This window comes from Moschus berezovskii, chromosome 7 (genome assembly GCF_049115385.1).
Source record: "Moschus berezovskii isolate FMDL1 chromosome 7, NW_MosBer_1.0, whole genome shotgun sequence".
Classification (NCBI taxonomy): domain Eukaryota; kingdom Metazoa; phylum Chordata; class Mammalia; order Artiodactyla; family Moschidae; genus Moschus; species Moschus berezovskii.
In genome coordinates, this window is record NC_142466.1 from 60,516,995 (window position 1) to 60,536,885 (window position 19,891).

Genomic DNA, 19,891 nt, shown 5'->3' on the forward strand with positions numbered 1-19,891 from the left:
ATTTAGATTCAGATGAGGAGTTTTTTGATGCACCATGTAGTCCATTGGAAGAGCCTCTTCAATTTCCATCTAGAATTAAAAGTCCTCAACAGAAAAAGCTTCAGAAACCAGATTGTTTTAAAAATATGATTGAGTATAAAATAAGATTTGAAGTGCCAGAGGTATGCATTATATGTACCACGGTAAAATTAATACCGCTTATTTAAATTTTGGTCATTTCTGCTATTCACAGATTATTTATATAGTCTTATTACTAATAGACATTAGTTGTTGTTGTTGTTGTTGCAAATGTTGTTTTAATCCTATTTAAGCTCAATCCAGATGTTACTTTGTGATTCTCCTTCCCCTTTGAAGATTAATTTCCTGTCACCTTCTGAGAGGGACCAAATTCTGCCTGTGGAAAGTTTAAATAAGTCCTCTTTCACTTTAAAAAAAAAAGAATTAAGAGTTTACGTGTATTATTGCTATTCAGCATATATTTATTGAAAATAATTTGCCTAGTGCATGTATTTTATAAGATCTCTCCTAAATTTAAATATATATCATTAATACCATATGTATACCTCACATATCCATATATGGCCACCATCTGCATAAATTTTTGTGTGTATGTGTTAGATAGTTGTTTCTTTTTTCTTTCTTTTCTAGGTTTTGATTCAGTTCTGTCACCTTGTTGGAGATTGTGAACTACCTGTGGTAGAAATCAATGTCTTAGGATTGGGCACAGATATTGAGCTTAGAACATTTGATTTGAAAGCAAATGCCTTTTTGAAAGAGGTCTGCTTAAAATGTCCAGATTATTTTGGTAAGTATTTCTGTTTTTAAAAATAATTCAGTTCAGTTGCTCAGTCGCATCCAACTCCTTGCAGCCCCATGGACTGCAGCACACCAGGCCTCCCTGTCCATCGCCAACTCTTGGAATTTACTCAGTCTCATGTCTATTGTTGGAGAAGGAAATGGCAACCCACTCCAGTGTTCTTGCCTGGAGAATCCCAGGGACAGGGGAGCCTGGTGGGCTTCCATCTATGGGGTCACACAGAGTCGGACACGACTGAAGTGACTTAGCAGCAGCAGCAGCATGTCTATTGAGTCGGTGATGCCATCCAACCATCTTATCGTTTGTCGTCCCCTTCTCCTCCCGCCTTCAGTCTTTCCCAGTATCAGGGTTTCTTCAAATGAGTCAGTTTTTTGCATCAGGTGGCCAAAGTATTGGAGTTTCAGCTTCAACATCAGTCCTTCCAATGAGTATTCAGGACTGATTTTCTATAGGATGGACTGGTTGGATCTCATTGCAATCGAAGGGACTGTCAAGAGTCTTCTCCAACACCACAGTTCAAAACCATCAATTCTTCAGCGCTCAGCTTTCTTTATAGTCCAACTCTCACATTCATACATGACTACTGGAAAAACCATAGCTTTGACTAGAGAGACCTTTGTTGGCAAAGTAATGTCTCTGCTTTTAATATGCTGTCTAGGTTGGTCATAACTTTCCTTCCAAGGAGTAAGTGTCTTTTAATTTCATGGCTGCAGTCACCATCTGCAGTGATTTTGGAGCCCCCCAAAACAAAGTCTGTCTCTGTTTCCCATCTGTTTGCCATGAAGTGATAGGACCGGATGCCATGATCTTAGTTTTCTGAATGTTGAGCTTCAAGCCAACTTTTTCACTCTCCTCTTTCACTTTCATTAAGAGGCTCTTTAGTTCTTCTTCGCTTTCTACCATAAGGGTGGTGTCATCTGCGTATCTGAGTTTAATTTAAAAAATTAATTTTACTATTTGATTAGCTTCTAGATATAAATTCTCTAGATATTTAGTCCTTATATTCGATATTATCAAAGAAATATTATGAGTTAGTCTTCAACTTTCATATTATACTTTGATCTAAGGGGTAGGCTAGAGGGATATGAAGATAACTACTCTCATTAAGAAAAATGGTTTAATTTTAAATCTAGTTAATAAATACTAAAATACTGAAATAGTTTTCTATTGATATTACAACAGTTTACCAAAAATTTATTAAATTTGTGTAACTGAGATGTCTGACAAGAAGTCTCAACAGGCAAAAGTCAAGCTGTTAACAGGACTTCTGTTTTGGAGACTGTAGGGGAAGATCTGTTTTCTTCTTCATTCAGGTGTTGGCAGGACATCAGTTTTATCCAATTTGAGTGTATTTTCTTACTGCTTATAAGGTGTAGATTGGGCTTAGCTCCTCCTACAGGCCTCTGAATGCTTGCAAATAATTTTTTGTATTCCAGAACCATTATAAGGTGTTAGATCCTTCTTATGTTGTAATCTTGCTAACCTTTTCTTCCACTCTTCCACTCTCTCCACTCGGGTGCATCTGGACAATCAAAGATCATTTCCCCTTAATCACCTCTGTAATGTTACATTTACCATATGAGATAACATATTCTCAGTTTTGGGGGAATTAGAACATGGACATTTCATTTAATTCCAAGTGTTTTTAACTCTTCCTTCAAGATTTATTTTTTGAGTCATGTGTTACTTAGAAATGTGTTGTTTATTTTCCAAATATTTTGGAATTTTCCAACTAGTTTTCCGTTACTGATTTCTGTTTTTATTCTTCTGTGGTCTGAAGGCAGACATTGTATGATTTCTGTTTTTAAAAGTTGCTAAGGTGTGTTCTGTGGCTCAGAATGTGGTTGATCTTGGTGAATATTCCATGTGAGCTTAAGAAGAGTGAATATTATGGTCTTGTTGGATGAAGTAGGCTCTAGACATCTGTTACCCCCAGTTATTTGATGGTGTTACTGAGCTCAATTGTGTCCTTACTGATATATATATATATATTTTTTTTCATTTCTGATATAAGAGTATGAAGTGTTCTAATAAGGTAGTGGGTTCATCTGTTTTTCTTGGCATTATGATCATTTTTTCCTTTCTATTGTAAAATAAGTACACCTTAAGGATTGTTATGTTCTCATGGAAAATTGACTGCTTTATCATTATTTAATGCCTTTCTTTATCCCTTACAACTTTTGCTTGCTTGAACTCTGCTCTGTCTGAAAATTAACACAGCTATCCTTGCTTTCTTCTTAGTGTTAGCATGTGTTTTTCAACATCTGTTTACTTTCAAACTATATGTACCTTTGTATTTAAAGTGGGTTTTTAGCAGACAATATATACTTGGGTCTTATTTTTTTTTTTTTGATTCATGTTGGAAATTGGTGTGTTTTTTAATTTTTAAAGTTAAAAAATTTTTTTGTTGGGGGGAGGTTGGCTTGGCTTTGTGGCTTTTAGGATGTTAGTTCCCTGACCAGGGATCAAACCTGGGCCCTTGTAGTGAAAATGTTGAGTCCTAACCGCTGGACTGCCAGGAAATTCCCTTTTGATTGTTTTTTTTTTTTATGTTTTTATAAGTTATTTTAGTTTTAAATGGAAGCTATCCTGTGAAATCCTTTGAACTCATTTAGGAGTCCCCCCCCCACTGCCTCCGGCCCCGCGGTGAATTGAGATACTAAAATAAGGGAGTTAAAAACTTAAGCTGAACTCTCTGTGGGAATAAGAAAAGTGAGGAATATGCTTATATACATGTCAAGGATTTGAGAATGTCATCGTCTCTGGGAACTCATTCTCAGACAAAAGAAACTTCGTTTCTGTGAGCCCTGGCTTAAAGGTGATCTCTGTATGTTGGGAAGCAGATTCAGTATTGTGACCTGAAAACTTGGTCATTTTTAGTTCCATACTCTACACTTGTTCTGTGGCCCTTCAGAACTTGTATGTGGTGAATTGTGTTATGATTATCTCTTCCTGAAGAAATTATCATACATGCAAGAAACAGAATTCTGCCTTATTATGCTTTTTACATCAAGAAAGTTTGCTCTGACAGTTGGAAAGAAAAGTGAGCCAACTTGATAGTGCTTTGCAGTAGTCCAGAAGTATTACAGAAGTTGTTAATATTTGCTTTTTATAATTTTTTGTTTCCCTAAGAGCAAAGGGTAAGAAAACCCTTGCATACATAATACAGGATATACAACTAACAGTTCACCTATTTGTGTAACACATTTGCTTATGTTTTCTTAGAAAGAGTAGGAAGAAGCTAATATGATATTTCTTACACAAATGATCAGTAAATAGTTGTTCAATGAATGAATGAATGTGTGAAAAAGTGGGGACTTTTTTAAAGATTGAAATATGATTAGCAGCTACAGTAGAAGGCCAGTTTAAGTACTAATAAACAAATCTGGAGGGTTCTGTGGAAATACACTGTATTTTTTCCCTCAAGAGTAGTATGACTGGTTTGTACTTCTATCTTCCAGTATCTCGTTACTGATTTCAAAGGTATAAGTAAATTTGCTAATGATAGTTATAAAGACTTGACACAAAATACTCTTCTTCAGCAGTTTCCTTGATTATTTTCTTAGATTTTAAGCAGAAGCAACAGTATAATTTTATTGTAAAGACTGATAATATGGTACTCAAGCTTATTTTAATCTAAACTAATACACAGAACAGCTTATTTTTCATCGACTATCTGATGTTTTTTGTATACAGTTGTTTTTAGAGATTCTGACTATTTCTGTGATTCAGGACCAGAATTGCTTCATGTCCTTTCACTGTTCCTCATAAACATTGTTTTCTCTATCTGATTGCTACTTTTTCTTACTTAACTTCCTATCTAAGTTTAGAAAGGTAAGATAAAATGTTTTGCAGTGTGGCATAAGAAAAGGGAATCATGAGATGAAATTACATTTGTAGAGTTTAAAATGAAGGAAGAAAGACCACCTGATTTGAGTAATACAGAGATCAGAGTTCAGAACTGATACAGGCAATACTTCTTTTCCAATTCTATAATTGTTAATATTTCCCACATTTATTTCCTATTAGTTTTTCTATGAAAGAATAATTTGAGAAATTACTTTTAGATGAAAACAAGAAACCAGTTTATTTGATTACAACACTGGATAACACAATGGAAGATCTCTTAATACTGGAATATGTGAAGGTAAGTAGTTTGATTTATATACTTGCTATGGTAAGCAAGTGGTGCTAGTGGTAAAGAACCTGCCTGCCAGTGCCGGAGACTTAAGAGATGTGGGTTTGATCCGTGAGTAAGGAAGATCCCCTGGAGGAGGGCATGGCAACCCACTCCAGTATTCTTGCCTGGAGAATCCTGAGGACAGAGGAGCCTGGTGGGCTACAGTACATAGGGTTGCAAAGAGTCGGACATGACTGAAGGAACTTACCTCGCATGCAACCATGGTAAGCGTACTGCTGAGATATTTCAATCAAGTTTTATAAGTTCAGAAATATTCAGTTTAATCTCCATCCTTATGTGATCACTATAACTCCTAAAACTTTAAGATGTTTTATTTTGTCATCCTCTATTAGATAACCTTGTGGCTTAGCTGGTAAAGAATCTGCCTGCAATGCAGGAGACCTGGGTTCGATCTTACCAGGTTGGGAAGATCCCCTGGAGAAGGGAAAGGCTACCCACTCCAGTATTCTGGCCTGGAGAATTCCATGGACAGTCCATGGGGTCACAAAGAGTCGGACACAACTGTGTGACTTTCACTTCACTTTCACTTCACTAATGTAGCAGGACAATAAGCATCCCACTTTCTAAGTAGAAATGACCTGCAGTTTGACTGTTTCCCCCCATCAGGGAATCTACAGAATTTTTAATCTTGATGAAATTTATTGTGGTATACTATAAAAGATGGAGCTTTCACTTGATTTCCCACAATAGTCTGAAGTTACCTAATTTTCCTGCTGTCAGTGGCTCCATTCCTTTTCTGTTGACTTGTGATAACCAATTCATCATTTATTAAATATTTATGTGTACTGATATCTACATATGATTTTGCCTTTGTTTTTGTTGACCTGTTTTTACATAAGTGCCACATTATTTTAATAATTATAGTACTTTATAGTAAGAATAATGTTCAATAAGCATTATATAACTTTTAAGACCATTTTTTACTATTATTGTTGCAGTTTTTAGTGTTTATGTTGTTTATGAATTAAACAACTTTTATATTATCAATATAAAAATGTTTCAGATCTAAATATAACACAGAATATTTGATACCTGGTGGACTATTCTGTCAAAATTTTAGCATTCAGGAAGATTTGGGAAGGACCTTACAAAGTTGTGGATGATTAAATGATTGTCCTCTACGTGTGATAATATCTAAATTTCCACTCTTTTTTTTTGGTGGGATTTTTTTTTTCTTTTTTTAAATTTACTTTTTAGTTGGAAGAAAATTGCTTTACAATGTTGTGATGGTTTCTGTCATACAACACCACAAACCAGCCATAATTGTACATTTATCACCTCCCTCTTGAGCCTCCCTCGCCTCCCCACCCCACCTCTTTCAGTCTTCACAGAATGCCTGGCTGGGCTCCCTGTGTTCTACAGCAGCTTTGCACCAGCTGTCTGTTTTGTACATGGTAGTGTATATATGTCTATGCTGCTGCTGCTGCTGCTGCTAAGTCACTTCAGTCGTGTCTGACTCTGTGTGACCCCATAGACGGAAGCCCACCAGGCTCCCCCGTCCCTGGGATTCTCCTTTCTCTATTTGTCCCACTCTTTCCTTCCTCGACTGTGTCTGCAAGTCCATTCTCTATATCTGCATGTCCATTCCTTCCCTGCAGATAGATTCATCAATTTCATTTTTCTAGATTCCATATATATGCATTAATATATGATATTTGTTTTTTTCTTTCTGACTTCACTCTGTATAACAGGCTCTAGGTTCATCCACCTCACTAGAGCTGACTCAAATTTGTTCTTTTTTTATGATGAATATTTCATTATATGTATGTACCGTATCTTTTTTATCTAAATTTCTACTCTTGGTAGCAAGATAGTATGTAGCATTTATAGAATACTTGCTCTATACTTACCAAGTTTCTTTTATTCTGGTGAAGCAGTTGTTTAAGTAATTATATGTACATATGTAGCTCAAAAAATTATAAAAATGTGTATTAGAACCATTGTGTAATTGTATGTGCAATTGTGTTCCTGTGATAATCTAACAGATTTGTATTTCTCACTTTGGGTAGGTTGAAAATAATTTACCTGCAACAATATTGAAGAATGCTTATAACAGTGTTGTGCAACTGATAAAGGTATAAGTGAATAATAATTTATTTTTTAGTTAGATTCTGTATTTCTAAGCAAATGTATTATAAAAATTTTAAATGGAACTGTAAGATCCTTGAGGATAAAAATTGACTATTATAAATTGCATCCTTTATACCATGAAGAACAGGCAAACAAATATTTGTTGTGTTACTAAAATCAGTTTTGTTCTTTAGGTGAATTTTTCCTCTTTGGATATTCATTTACATACTGAAGCACTTCTGAATACAATAAATTATTTTAATAATATCCTTCCATATTTGGAGGAGAAACCAGCCCCGGTGCATGTTCTGGAGACTGAAGACAAAGGGGAGGTTATTAAAAAAATACGTATGTTTCTTTAAAATTCAACTTCAAATTTTTACCAAATAGATCAATAAATTTTGGTTCTTGGCTTATTATTAACTTTTGATATTGACTTCAGAATTCTGTTGCCTAGATTATTATCTGGAAAGATTCATTATGTACCAAGTTAATTTAAAAAAATATTAGTAAAGTGATTATTGCTGAAGAAAGTAGCTTTTATTTATCTTGTCATTCATTTTAGTTGACTCTGTCCATGGGATTCTCCAGGCAAGAATACTGGAGTGGGTTGCCATGCCCTTCTCCAGGGAATCTTCCTGACCCAGGGATCAAATCTGCATCTCTTCCATCTCCTGCATTGGCAGGTGGCTTCTTGACCACTAGCGCCATCTGAAAATTATAAATTTAATGTAGTTAGAGTTCATGAATTTAAAACCCTGATTCTGGGAAAGATTGAAGCAAGGAGGAGAAGGGGTTGACAGAGGATGAGATGATTGGATGGCATCACCAACTGAAAGGACATTAGTTTGCACAAATTCCAGGAGATGGTGAAGGAAAGGGAAACCTGGCGTGCTACAGTTGATGGGGTCTCAGAGTCGGAAATGACTGAACAACAAAATATTATTTTAGATTAGAAACATAGGACTAACAAAATTTCAATAATATGAGTGTATATTTTTAAACCAAGTGCTATTTTTAAGCAGTCAAAAGTTATAATTTGGATAATAACAAGTATCACCTTGTTATCAGTAAATTGCCAAAGATTGATTTTACAGGTACGACTTAGTTTCAAATGTTATTCTTATCTAGAACTATTTTGTTTTGTCTTTTTGTCTGCATTTGTTTGGCTTTGGTTTCATTGGATTTGATTATTTTTCTAGAATTCATAACTTAGTAGGTAACATATTATTGCTTGCTTTCAGTTTGCAAATCAGATGTTCCTCTAGTATTCACATTATTGTTGTGCTTTCAGTTACTTTATGAGTGTAGTAAGATAACTACTAAAATTTTTATCTTATGTTTTACAATATGAGTTTCTTTTTGCAGCTTTAAAATCATCCAAGAATGAAGATACTATTACCTTGCAGATTTTAGCAGAATTATCGTGTTTACAGATCTTTATTCAAGATCAGAAACGTAACATTTCAGAAATTAAAATAGAAGGTAACAAGATTTGATAAAAAGTGAGTTCAGAATTACTAAATGAAGGAAAAGGAATTGAATGATTCTTTTTTCCCCTTAGGGCTTGATTGTGAAATCATTATGAGGCCATCAGTGACTGAAACAAATGCAAAGCTAAGGAATATAATTGTCCTGGATTCTGACATAACAGCTGTATACAAAAAGGTATGAAATTGTTTCTGTTAATTAACATTATTAAACATAGTTCTCTTTTTTAAGATTAGTCATCAGTTCAGTTCAGTTCAGTCGCTCAGTCATGTCTGACTTTTTGTGACTCCATGAACTGCAGCACACACACAAGGCCTCCCTGTCCATCACCAACTCTCGGAGTCCACCCAAACCCATGTCCATTGTGTCAGTGTTGCCATCCAACCGTCTCATCCTCTGTCGTCCCCTTCTCCTCCTGCCCTCAATCTTTCCCAGCATCAGGGTCTTTTCAAATGAGTCAGCTCTCCGCATCAGGTGGCCAAAGTATTGGAGTTTCAGGTTCAACATCGGTCCTTCCAATGAACACTCAGGACTAATCTCCTTTAGGATGGACTGGTTGGATCTCCTTGCAGTCCAAGAGACTCTCAAGAGTCTTCTCCAACACTATAGTTCAAAAGCATCAATTCTTCGGCTCTCAGCTTTCTTTATAGTCCAACTCTCACATCCATACATGACCATGGAAAAAACCACAGCCTTGACTAGACGGACCCTTATTGACTAAGTAATGTCTTTGCTTTTTAATATGTTGCCTAGGTTGGTCATAACTTTCCTTCCAAGGAGTAAGCATCTTTTAATTTCATGGCTGTAGTCACCATCTGCAGTGATTTGAGAGCCCAGAAAAATAAGAGTCAGACACTCTTTCTACTGTTTCCCCATCTATTTACCATGAAGTGATGGAACCGGATGCCATGATCTTAGTTTTCTGAATTTTGAGCTTTAAGCCAACTTTTTAACTCTCCTCTTTCACTTTCATCAAGAGGCTCTTTAATTCTTCTTCACTTTCTGCCATAAGGGTGGTGTCATCTGCATATCTGAGGTTATTTCTCCCAGCAATCTTGATTCCAGCTTGTGCTTCATCCAGCCCAGCGTTTCTCATGATGTATTCTGCACATAAGTTAAATAAGCAGGGTGACAATATACAGCCTTGATATACTCCTTTTCCTATATGGAAGCAGTCTGTTTTTCCATGTCCAATTCTAACTGTTGCTTCCTGACCTGCATACAGATTTCCCAAGAGGTAGGTCAGGTGGTCTGGTATTCCCGTCTCTTTAAGAATTCTCTACAGTTTATTGTGATCCACATAGTAAAAGGCTTTGTCATAGTCAATCAAGCAGAAATAGATGTTTTTCTGGAACTCTGTTGCTTTTTTGATGATCCAGTGAATGTTGGCAATTTGATCTCTGGTTCCTCTGCCTTTTCTGAAACCAGCTTGAACATCTGGAAGTTCACAGTTCACATATTGCTGAAGCCTGGCTTGGAGAATTTTAAGCATCACTTTACTAGCGTGTGAGATGAGTGCAAATGTATGGTAGTTTGAGCATTCTTTGGAATTGCCTTCTTTGGGATTGGAATGAAAACTGACCTTTTCCAGTCCTGTGGCCACTGCTGAGGCTACCAAATTTGCTGGCATATTTAGTGCAGCAGTTTCACAGCATCATCTTTCAGGATTTGAAATAGTTCAACTGGAATTCCATCACCTCCACTAGGTTTGTTCGCAGTGATGCTTCCTAAGGCCCACTTGACTTCACATTCTAGGATGTCTGGCTCTAGGTGAGTGATCACACCATCGTGATTATCTGGGTTGTGAAAATCTTTTTTGTACAGTTTTTCTGTGTATTCTTGCCTCCTCTTCTTAATATCTTCTGCTTCTGTTAGGTCCATACCATTTCTGTCCTTTATTGAGCCCATCTTTGCATGAAATGTTCCTTTGGTATCTCTTAATTTTCTTGAAGAGATCTCTAGTCTTTTCCATTCTATTGTTTTCCTCTATTTCTCTTCATTGATCGCTGAGGAAGGCTTTCTTATCTCTCCTTGCTATTCTTTGGAACTCTGCATGGATATATCTTTCCTTTTCCCCTTTGCTTTTCGCTTCCCTTCTTTTCACAGCTATTTGTAAGATTAGTCATAGGTGTAAATTAAAGAGCTGTTGGATTTTAATGGTGTGTCTTATTGGGTCCATAGGTTTTGAAATTAGGCATAATTGGGTTCTTATTTTAGCCTTGCTCTTCAGTAGTTGTGTGGCCTAATCTCAGACTCTTTATTTGTAAAATGAGGATTAAGTATCTCATAAATGAAATTAGTACTAGTAATACTCCTGGAGTGTTGGGGATTGTTGGGGGTAGGTTGGAGAGTAGCAAGTGCCCTTTTTACTTATTCATTTCAGTTTAGTTCAGTTGCGCAGTCGTGTCCGACTCTTTGCAACCCCGTGAATCACAGCACGCCAGGCCTCCCTGTCCACCACCAACTCCCAGAGTTCACTCAAACTCACTTCCATCGAGTTGGTGGTGCCATCCAACCATCTCATTCTCTGTCATCCCCTTCTCCTCCTGCCCCCAATCCCTCCCAGCATCAGAGTCTTTTCCAATGATTCAACTCGTCACATGAGGTGGCCAAAGTATTGGAGTTTCAGCTTTAGCATCAGTCCTTCCAATGAACACCCAGGACTGATCTCCTTTAGAATGGACTAGTTGGATCTCCTTGCAGTCCAAGGGACTCTCAAGAGTCTTCTCCAACACCACAGTTCGAGAGCATCAATTCTTCGGCGCTCAGCTTTCTTCACAGTCCAACTCTCATGTCCAAACATGACCACTGGAAAAACCATAGCCTTGACTAGACGGACCTTGGTTGGCAAAGTAATGTCTCTGTTTTTTAATATGCTGTCTACGTTGGTCATAACTTTCCTTCCAGGGAGTAAGCGTCTTTTAATTTCATGGCTGCAGTCAGCATCCACAGTGATTTTGGAGCCCAAAAAAATAAAGACTGACACACTTTCCACTGTTTCTCCATCTATTTCCTATGAAGTGATGGGACCAGATGCCATGATCTTAGTTTGAAATACTGTGAACTTTGTTATGCATTTTAGATTTCAGACCAGAGGTTATGAAATCAGATTGAATAATGAGATTTTCAAAGTTCATTTTCATGGATGCTTACTAAGATAGCATTTTAATGTTAGGAGTCCTTTGAACTGTGTGTCTAGTGATTGAAAGACAGGTCCTTTGTTACTGAGTGCAAGAGAGTAAGGCTCTCAGATTAGACACTGTTGTGGAGTTGTACTGGTTACTTTTGATCAAAAGCATCTCGATAAGGTGGTATATATAAAAGAGTGAAGAGAATATCAAACAGTAGGATTAGAAAAGGCTGAGGTACTTGTTGAGTCATTAAGTCAAAGTTTGGAATATGACAGGAGAAAAGAAAATAGATATATCAGCTTATTAGCAAATAATACGGATGAGATGACCTGATTTATATGTTAAATAAAAATTCTTATTCCTTACATTTCTTATTGTTATTTGTTAGTATGGAATAGCAAGCATCCCCCAAACATCACAGGTGCATGGCTCATAGGTATAAAGAACAAGAAACTTTTTAGAAGCCATGGTTTGATTTGCTTCCATTGCTTTTATTTGAAAGAAAAATTATGTTATTAGAGCACTGAGGAAAAGCATATTGTCCATTTTATTTATCCTATTTAGCAAGTAAAGCTAATGTAAATTGATGAGTGTACTAAAAGACATACAGGTAGTTAGAAATGGAACTGATACTCTAACCCAAGACTTGTACCTTTTTCCCCCTATAATTTTATTTTTAATGCATATTTAAGGTTAAAAATCCAACTTAAAAAAAGCTATGAAATGAAGTTTCTAACTTGTATCTTCTTGTCCTACCCCCATTTTCCTTTCCTTTTTTGTTAACTTTGATTTGTGTCTGTATCATTATCTATTCATTGTTCTATTGATATTTTGTTTCTCTTCTTTTGTTTTATGAGCATTGTTTCTGTAACTAGTCTTGTACATGTTTTCTGGTATATTCTTGGACATATCTCACGTTAGCATTTCCAGAGAGTCATGTACTGCCAGGAGCAGTGGAATAGAGATCTGGTATTTTATTTCAATGCCAGTGCTCGAGATTGTTGTGTTAAGTTTTTTGAAGATCTGGAGTATATAATATGGTGTTTTCAGTTTGTATTTTTCTTACGAGTTGTGAAGTTGCATATTTTTCATATATTTATAGACTATTTATGCTTGCTTTTCTATGAAATGTCTGTTAAATGTCAGCAAACTTTTTTTGTAAATAGCCAGATTGTAAGTCTTTTAGGTTTTGTGGGCCATGCAATTTTTGTTAAAACTATTTAGCTCTGCCATTGTAATGTGAGAGTAGCCATAGGTAATGTGTAAATGAATGATTTGACTGTGTTCCAATAAAATTTTATTTTAGGGATAATAAAATGAAAATTTCATATAACTTGCATGTTTCACAAAATATTACTATTATTTAGATTATTTTTAACTACTTAAAGATACGAAAATCATTCTTACCTAATCCTGCTGTTGGTAGTTTGCTGATCCCTGATTTGATTTACCAATTTTGGGGGAAGGAATGTTAATTTTTTTCCTCATTGATTTGTAGGAAATCATTTAACATGTTCTGTATTATTCCTTGCTTAGTTTATTTTTGTTTCAAATAGTTATTCCCAGTTTGGTTATGATGTCTTTTGAGAAACAAAAGTTGTTAATTTTAATGAAGTTGAATTTTATTCTTCTTTTTGGTTTGAGAGTTTTACGTTTTCTAAATCAGTTGGTTCTCTGAATTCATAAAGATATTCCCCTACGTTACCTTCTAAAAGTTATATGATTTTGCCTTTCACTTACATCTTTCATCCTACTTGAAATTGACTTTTTTTTAAGTATGATTGAGGCTGGAATCCAGTTTCACTTTTTTTAACATTGGCTTCTTTTTTCCTAGCATCATTTATTTAAATAAATATCCTTTTCTTACTGTGTACAGTTATTGTTCATTTGCTAAGTCATGTTCAATCCTGTGTGATTCCATGGACTGCAGCATGCCAGGCTTCCCTGCCTGGAGTTTTCTCATACTTGTGTCCATTTAGTTGATGATACTATTCAAGCATCTCATCCTCTGTCATCCCCTTCCCCTCCACCTTCAATCCCAGCATTGGCATCTTTTCCAATGAGTTGGCTCTTTGCTTCAGGTGGCCAGAGTATTGGAGCATCAGTCCTTCCAATAAATATTCAGGCTTGATTTCCTTTAGGATTGACTGGTTTGATCTCCTTGCTGTCCAAGGGACTCTCAGTAGTCTTCTCCAGCACCGCAGTTCTAGAGCATTAATTCTTCGGTGCTCAGCCTTCGTTATGGTCCAACTCTCACATCCATACGTGACCACTGGAAAAACCATGGCCTTGACTGTATGGACTTTTGTCAGCAGTGTGATGTCTCTGCTTTTTAATACTCTGTCTAGGTTGGTCATTGCTTGTCTTCCAAGGAGCAAGCGTATTTTCATGCAATCACCATCTGCATTAATTTTGGAGCCCAAGAAAATAAAATTGATAAGTTAAATTTCATTCAGTGAGATTCAGGGAGTTTGTTTTGTTTGTTTTGTGGGGGGTGGAGAAGACAAGAATACTTCATAGATTGTGTTGAGTATCTTCAAATGATGTCACATAGTTTCTGGCTGTCTTTGTAATGTTAAAAACCATCATTTCTTAAGGGCTTGCAAAATGGTAATACTCTGATTCAGAATATTCAAAAAAATTTCTTTATTAAATGGGAGTCTTCGCCAGTCTTTCTGCTGACATCTCCAAAATTTTGGCTACTCATAAGTTTATTCCCCAGTAGATTTCTTAGACAGGGCTCATAGTTGTAAGAATGATACTCCATGAACATTTATATGTTGCATTATATTTATATTTGCAGAGTACTGTGACTGGATTTTGATTCTTTAGCTTGCATTTTCTTTTCTAGATGATTTTAAGCATGTTATTCTGTATCTTCTGGCCTAGTGTGAATGTTCAGTCAAATTGCTGATCCTGATGACAGTTTCACTTTCTTTCTCTTAGAAGGACTTGGTAATTTTGCCTAAATATTCAGAGCTGTTTGGAAGCTTTGTGTAGGCAGGACTTTGGACAGGTGAACATCATGACAGATTGTAGGCAGTAATGCAGTGATTTTATAGCCTCAAAACTTGAGTATCTGTAGAGTTTTTTGTTTGTTTGTTTTCTTTTTCTCTCGGGCCTGTCATTTTCCTTTTAGAAAAGTACTGTAAGTATAGGCCTGATAGTGTAAGTTCAAGGAACCAGTTGGATGAAGAATGAGGGGACCTTATGTTACAAAATACAGGTTTTTACTTAAAATACCCATCTTTTAGTATGATCTTTTTATTTACCCCTTATCTATGCCTGTTGTCTCCTAGGCCACAATCTCTGCACTAAACACTGTTTTACGAAAATTTCTTCTCTTCTGTTGGACTCAAGCGGGGTAGTCACAAGTCACTCATGTGACTTATGGAAGTTATTCTGCTTTTCATTGATTAATTTAATAGTATTAGGGATATTATAGTCTACGTTCTGATAGTATTTTACTGCTTATGTAGTGTATCCTAGCAACACTCGACTGTCAGTTCCTACTTTTGTTGCCTTTCACAGTGTTATTGTAATATGTTTTACTTTTGTATATGCTGAAAGTTTGCAATGTATGTGTACTGATTTAGGTTTAGTTTTCTTTTAGAGAAATTAATTTTTTACAAGACATACACCTTATCTTTATTCTAACCATTCTGGAATTAATTTTTTCATGTAGCTTCAAAATTCTGTTATTTCTACCTGAAGAAGTTAATGATTTCTTACAATGCACCTCTGCTAGTTATGATTTATCTCATCTTCTGACAGGAAGGAGGGCTCAGAACTGGGGAAAAAAGCACTTTTATTTCACCTTCATTATCTGAGTGATACTTTTGCTAGGTGTACATTTCTTGTCTTTATCTGACTGCCTTTCTAGATTTGTGTATAGTGTGTCTATATATATATATGTGAGTATATTTTCATATTTGTCCTGTTTGAAGTTTTCTGAGCTTTTTGGATCTCTCTCTCAATATTTTTTATGTCTTTTCAGGTAGTTCTTCCTACCTCCATCTCCCTCCTCCCTCACCTCCCTTTCCTTCTCCATCTCGTCCTTATCCATCCTCTTGGGTTCCAAAAATTACTTTTAGATTCTTGTTAGAGATCATCCCATGACCTTTAGATCCTCAGTTCTTTCCCATTCTTTTCTCATTATGTTTCATTTGTATAATTTCTGTTGACCTGTTTTTAAGTTCACTCATTGTGTCCTTGGCTCCATTGAATATAGTGATAAACCCACTGAAAGTATTCTTCATCTGCTACCCTGTTTTTTAATCTTTAATATTTACCTTTTTTTCTGTTTTCCATTTCTCGGCTCACAATTCTTTAGTCTGTTTATTCATATTTTCCTCTCAAAGCACTTGCCTTATTAATGATAATAATTAAAAATCCATTGGCTGAATGTTTCAACATCTATGTTATAGGCAAGTATGATTCTGTTGATTGCTTTGTCATTCTTTTTTTTTTCTTTCTTTTTGGGGTGTTTTGTAGCTAATGATTGACTGTTGGACTTCACGTATAGGGTAATAGAGATGGAAGTGAACAGTATTTATGTCTGAAAGTGTGTGTGCCTTCTTTTTCTGCTAATGTGTTAGCATGGGGAGTTAAATCATGTTAATGGAGAGCTGAGGGGAACAAGGTTACTGCCTTTCCCATTATTTCTTAAGGCTTCTGTTTGAGGCAATAATCCTGATGGTACTTTGGGCCTTTTCTAGGGTGGAGGCTTCTCTTTTCTTTGAGGATTGTAGCAATGAAATCTTCCTCTAGTATTCCACTGTGACCCTGTCACTCAGGAACTCCCAACATAAAGTGCACAATGAAATGCTTACAACTGAGTGTGAGCTCCTCTGTGTCTGTGGCTCCCAGGGATTCTGTGTCTCCCATTATTCGTTCATAGTCAACCTTTACCATTTTATCTCATTTCTTCTTACCTAATGTATATGGTATATGGCATCTCTTTTCTCCTGGCCCTTGTCCTAGGTAAGCTGGTGCTTAAGATTTTGTCTTTCTTGAAGGTACCTTATTTTTTCTTTAGATTTCAGGCTGCTTTGTTGGCTTGTAGCCTCAGATTTCTAATGGTTTTAAGAAAAGTTAAGAGGCTTCCCTGGTGGCTCAGATGGTAAAGCGTCAGCCTACAATGCAGGAGACCCAGGTTCAGTCCCTAGGTTGGGAAGATCTCCTGGAGAAGGAAATGGCAACCCACTCCAGGATTCTTGCCTGGGAGATTCCACGGACGGAGGAGCCTGGTGGGCTACAGTCCCTGGGGTCGCAAAGAGTTGGACACAACTGAGTGACTTCTCTTTCTTTCTTTAAGAAAAGTTAAAAATTTTATAGTTTGTCTGTTCTTGTTTTTCTCATTCTTAAGGTTTGCAGTGACCTCTCTTCAGCATTCTGTCTCCTAGGCAGAAGCAGAATACCTATAGACTTCAGGAGAGTCTCATCTTACTGCTCAACCTTCAGTCAACTATCTCTGATTCCTGAGGTTTTTTTGTTTCATGGTTGGAATTTGTTTACTTATGGTTCTTCAGCCCTCTGCCCTATTTCTAGCACTTAGGAGGGTCAAGAAAACTATAAAGTAGTTAACAATTAAGTTAGTGAGCACTCTGTTAGTCTTTCAAAATATATCTGTCGTTCCACATCTGCTAACATCTCCAACCATTTTTAGTGTATTGTGGAGCTTGAGACGTCATACTGCTGTAGGTAATTCTTATTTGGCAGTTGAGATGACTCAACAAACTAATAAGGAACAGAGTTTTGTGATAGGAGAAGACTCCTTTGAAGGATCTGGAAAATCTATTCACATACCTCAGATCAAGAAAATAGATTATAAGTTTTGACAGTGAATGAAAAATACATTTATATGGCAGTTCTCAGTACAAAAGTATACTCACTAAATGAAAAGGTGTATTCTGATAATTTTTTTTTCTGTTTTTCCCACTAAAAAAATCTTGTGCCAAACCTACCAAAGTGATTTCATCCCAAAAGGGAACTGCCACTTCTGTTTTGAATAATCTTGTGTAGATTCTAGTAAGGATGTTAGAATTGTTGTCTTATTTATACTTGGCTTGACTGTTTGAAGATTTTCCAAATATGTGTGTATGTTTTGTTTTTATTTTTGCACTGAAGACATTCTATCCAAAGTGGATTTTGATGATTGAAATTTTCTCTCTTTAAGGCTGTTTATATTACCGGAAAAGAAGTTTTCAGCTTCAAAATGGTTTCTTATATGGGTGCAACTGCTGGTTCTGCATACACAGATATGAATGTAGTTGATATGCAAGTTAATTTAACTGTTGGTTGCATTGAAGTAGTTCTCGTCAAAAAATTTCTGTATACTATATTGGTAAGTATGTTAATTGATTTTTTAATTTATTTTTGCCTACTAGTTGGAAAGTGTTTGCTGTTTCTCAAGCATAGATAAGGAATTCCTTGCTTGATTATTTCCCCCTGGTTTTTAGAAAATATTCCGGGTACTGTTTATCGTGACTGAAATGTATATAGTATCATTTATATAGTGTCATTTTTCACATGGGAATGTTCTAGTTAATGAAATATATATTTTATAGACGTTAAGTATATGTACATTTTATATATGTTATGTATATTAATTTAATTCTTTATACATAATTCGTGTTTTACCTTTCAGCTCTTACTAAAAATGCTAAATATACAATTTAAGTCCGGTTTGGTTTCAGATAATCATTAAGAAAATTACATTTTCTATTGCATTCTATGAATATTCCCTTGTGGCTTAGCTGGTAAAGAATCTGCCTGCAATGCAGGAGACCTGGGTTCGATCCCTGGGTTGGGAAGATCCTCTAGAGAAGGGAAAGGCTACACCCACTCCAGTATTCTGGCCTGGAGAATTCCATGGGCTGTGTAGTCCATGGGGTCACAAAGAGTCAGACACAACTGAGTGACTTTCACTTTGTGGGATTTAGATTTAATCCCTGTGACATTTCCCTAAAGTATATAAACTCTATTTCTGCCTTTCATAGTTTTTCTTTTGCTGACAGCAGATATTTTTTCCTGTGAGTGTCATGCCTGTCTCTGACTTCACTTTTCATTCCTTTAACTAAATTGTGGTGTAAACTAGATAATCAGTTAGTTCAGTCAGTCAGTTCAGTATCTCAGTCGTGTCCGACTCTTTGCAATCCCATGAACCGCAGCACGCCAGGCCTCCCTGTCCATCACCAACTCCTGGAGTCCACCCAAACCCATGTCAGTTGTGTAGGTGATACCATCCAACCATCTCATCCTCTGTCGTCCCCTTCTCCTCCTGCCCTCAATCTGTCCCAGCATCAAGGTCTTTTCAGAGTCAGCTCTTGATTCTGAAAATAAATAATGTTGTTGTCTTGTGATCTTTTAAACTGAGGTTATCATGCAGTTTTCTTGACAAATATTTTTATCACTGTTTTACCTTGCAAATATAAATAAGCTCTCTGTGCATTGAGGTTTTATAGGGAAATATACAACACTATTGTTTAGCCGGTAGGAAAGTGAGATAAAAAGAGAAATAGATACCAGTGAAACATTGCAAGACCCCCACGCTGCTTTGGTCCAGGGACTAGGTTTTTATTGTTTTACTGTGTTTCTGTATCTGTATCTTTTTGTTTCCCAGCTTCTATTGAAGAAGATTAAGGTTTAATGTAGACAGACTTTGAATAAATGTTGCTTAGTTATACCAAGAGAAAGTTTTTCTTATGGAGGTAAAATCATAAATAGTGATACATTTAATCATTTCTTTCATTAATGGTAGCCTTAAGAATATAATTCTGTTTTCTTTATAGGCTTTTATAGATAATTTTCAAGCAGGTAAACAAGCCTTAGCTGAGGCAACTGTTCAGGCAGCAGGAATGGCTGCTACTGGTGTAAAAGAACTGGCACAAAGGAGTTCTAGAATGGCATTGGATGTTAACATCAAAGCCCCTGTTGTGGTTATCCCACAGTCTCCAGTTTCTGAAAATGTTTTTGTCGCTGATTTTGGACTAATTACAATGAAAAATACATTCCATGTAATAACAAAGAGTCAGACCAACCCCCCACCCATTATTGATTTGATAACGATAAAGCTGAGTGAAATGCGACTATACAGGTAAGCTTTTCACAAGTATATTTATGTAGAATGCAGTCTTTTTCTAATTTTTTCTATTGAAGGCTTTAGTATCTTGAGTTTTA

At 36.1% G+C, this 19,891-nt stretch overlaps 1 protein-coding gene across 5 annotated transcripts in view; it reads left to right on the plus strand.

Annotated features, from left to right (window-relative positions):
• VPS13A (vacuolar protein sorting 13 homolog A) overlaps positions 1 to 19,891 on the plus strand; it is a 247,632-nt gene that overhangs the window by 102,459 nt on the left and 125,282 nt on the right. For all 5 annotated transcript variants that reach the window (XR_008686092.2, XR_008686091.2, XR_016037846.1 and 2 more), the window contains exons 25-33: positions 7 to 161; positions 649 to 805; positions 4,885 to 4,964; positions 7,028 to 7,093; positions 7,283 to 7,436; positions 8,457 to 8,573; positions 8,653 to 8,756; positions 17,889 to 18,056; positions 19,504 to 19,808. Coding sequence is in view for 2 of the 5 variants with exons in the window: in XM_055426921.2 (XP_055282896.2) it covers positions 7 to 161; positions 649 to 805; positions 4,885 to 4,964; positions 7,028 to 7,093; positions 7,283 to 7,436; positions 8,457 to 8,573; positions 8,653 to 8,756; positions 17,889 to 18,056; positions 19,504 to 19,808 (1,306 nt within the window). In the remaining 3 variants the exon portion in view is untranslated. The remainder of the gene's footprint in view (positions 1 to 6; positions 162 to 648; positions 806 to 4,884; positions 4,965 to 7,027; positions 7,094 to 7,282; positions 7,437 to 8,456; positions 8,574 to 8,652; positions 8,757 to 17,888; positions 18,057 to 19,503; positions 19,809 to 19,891) is intronic.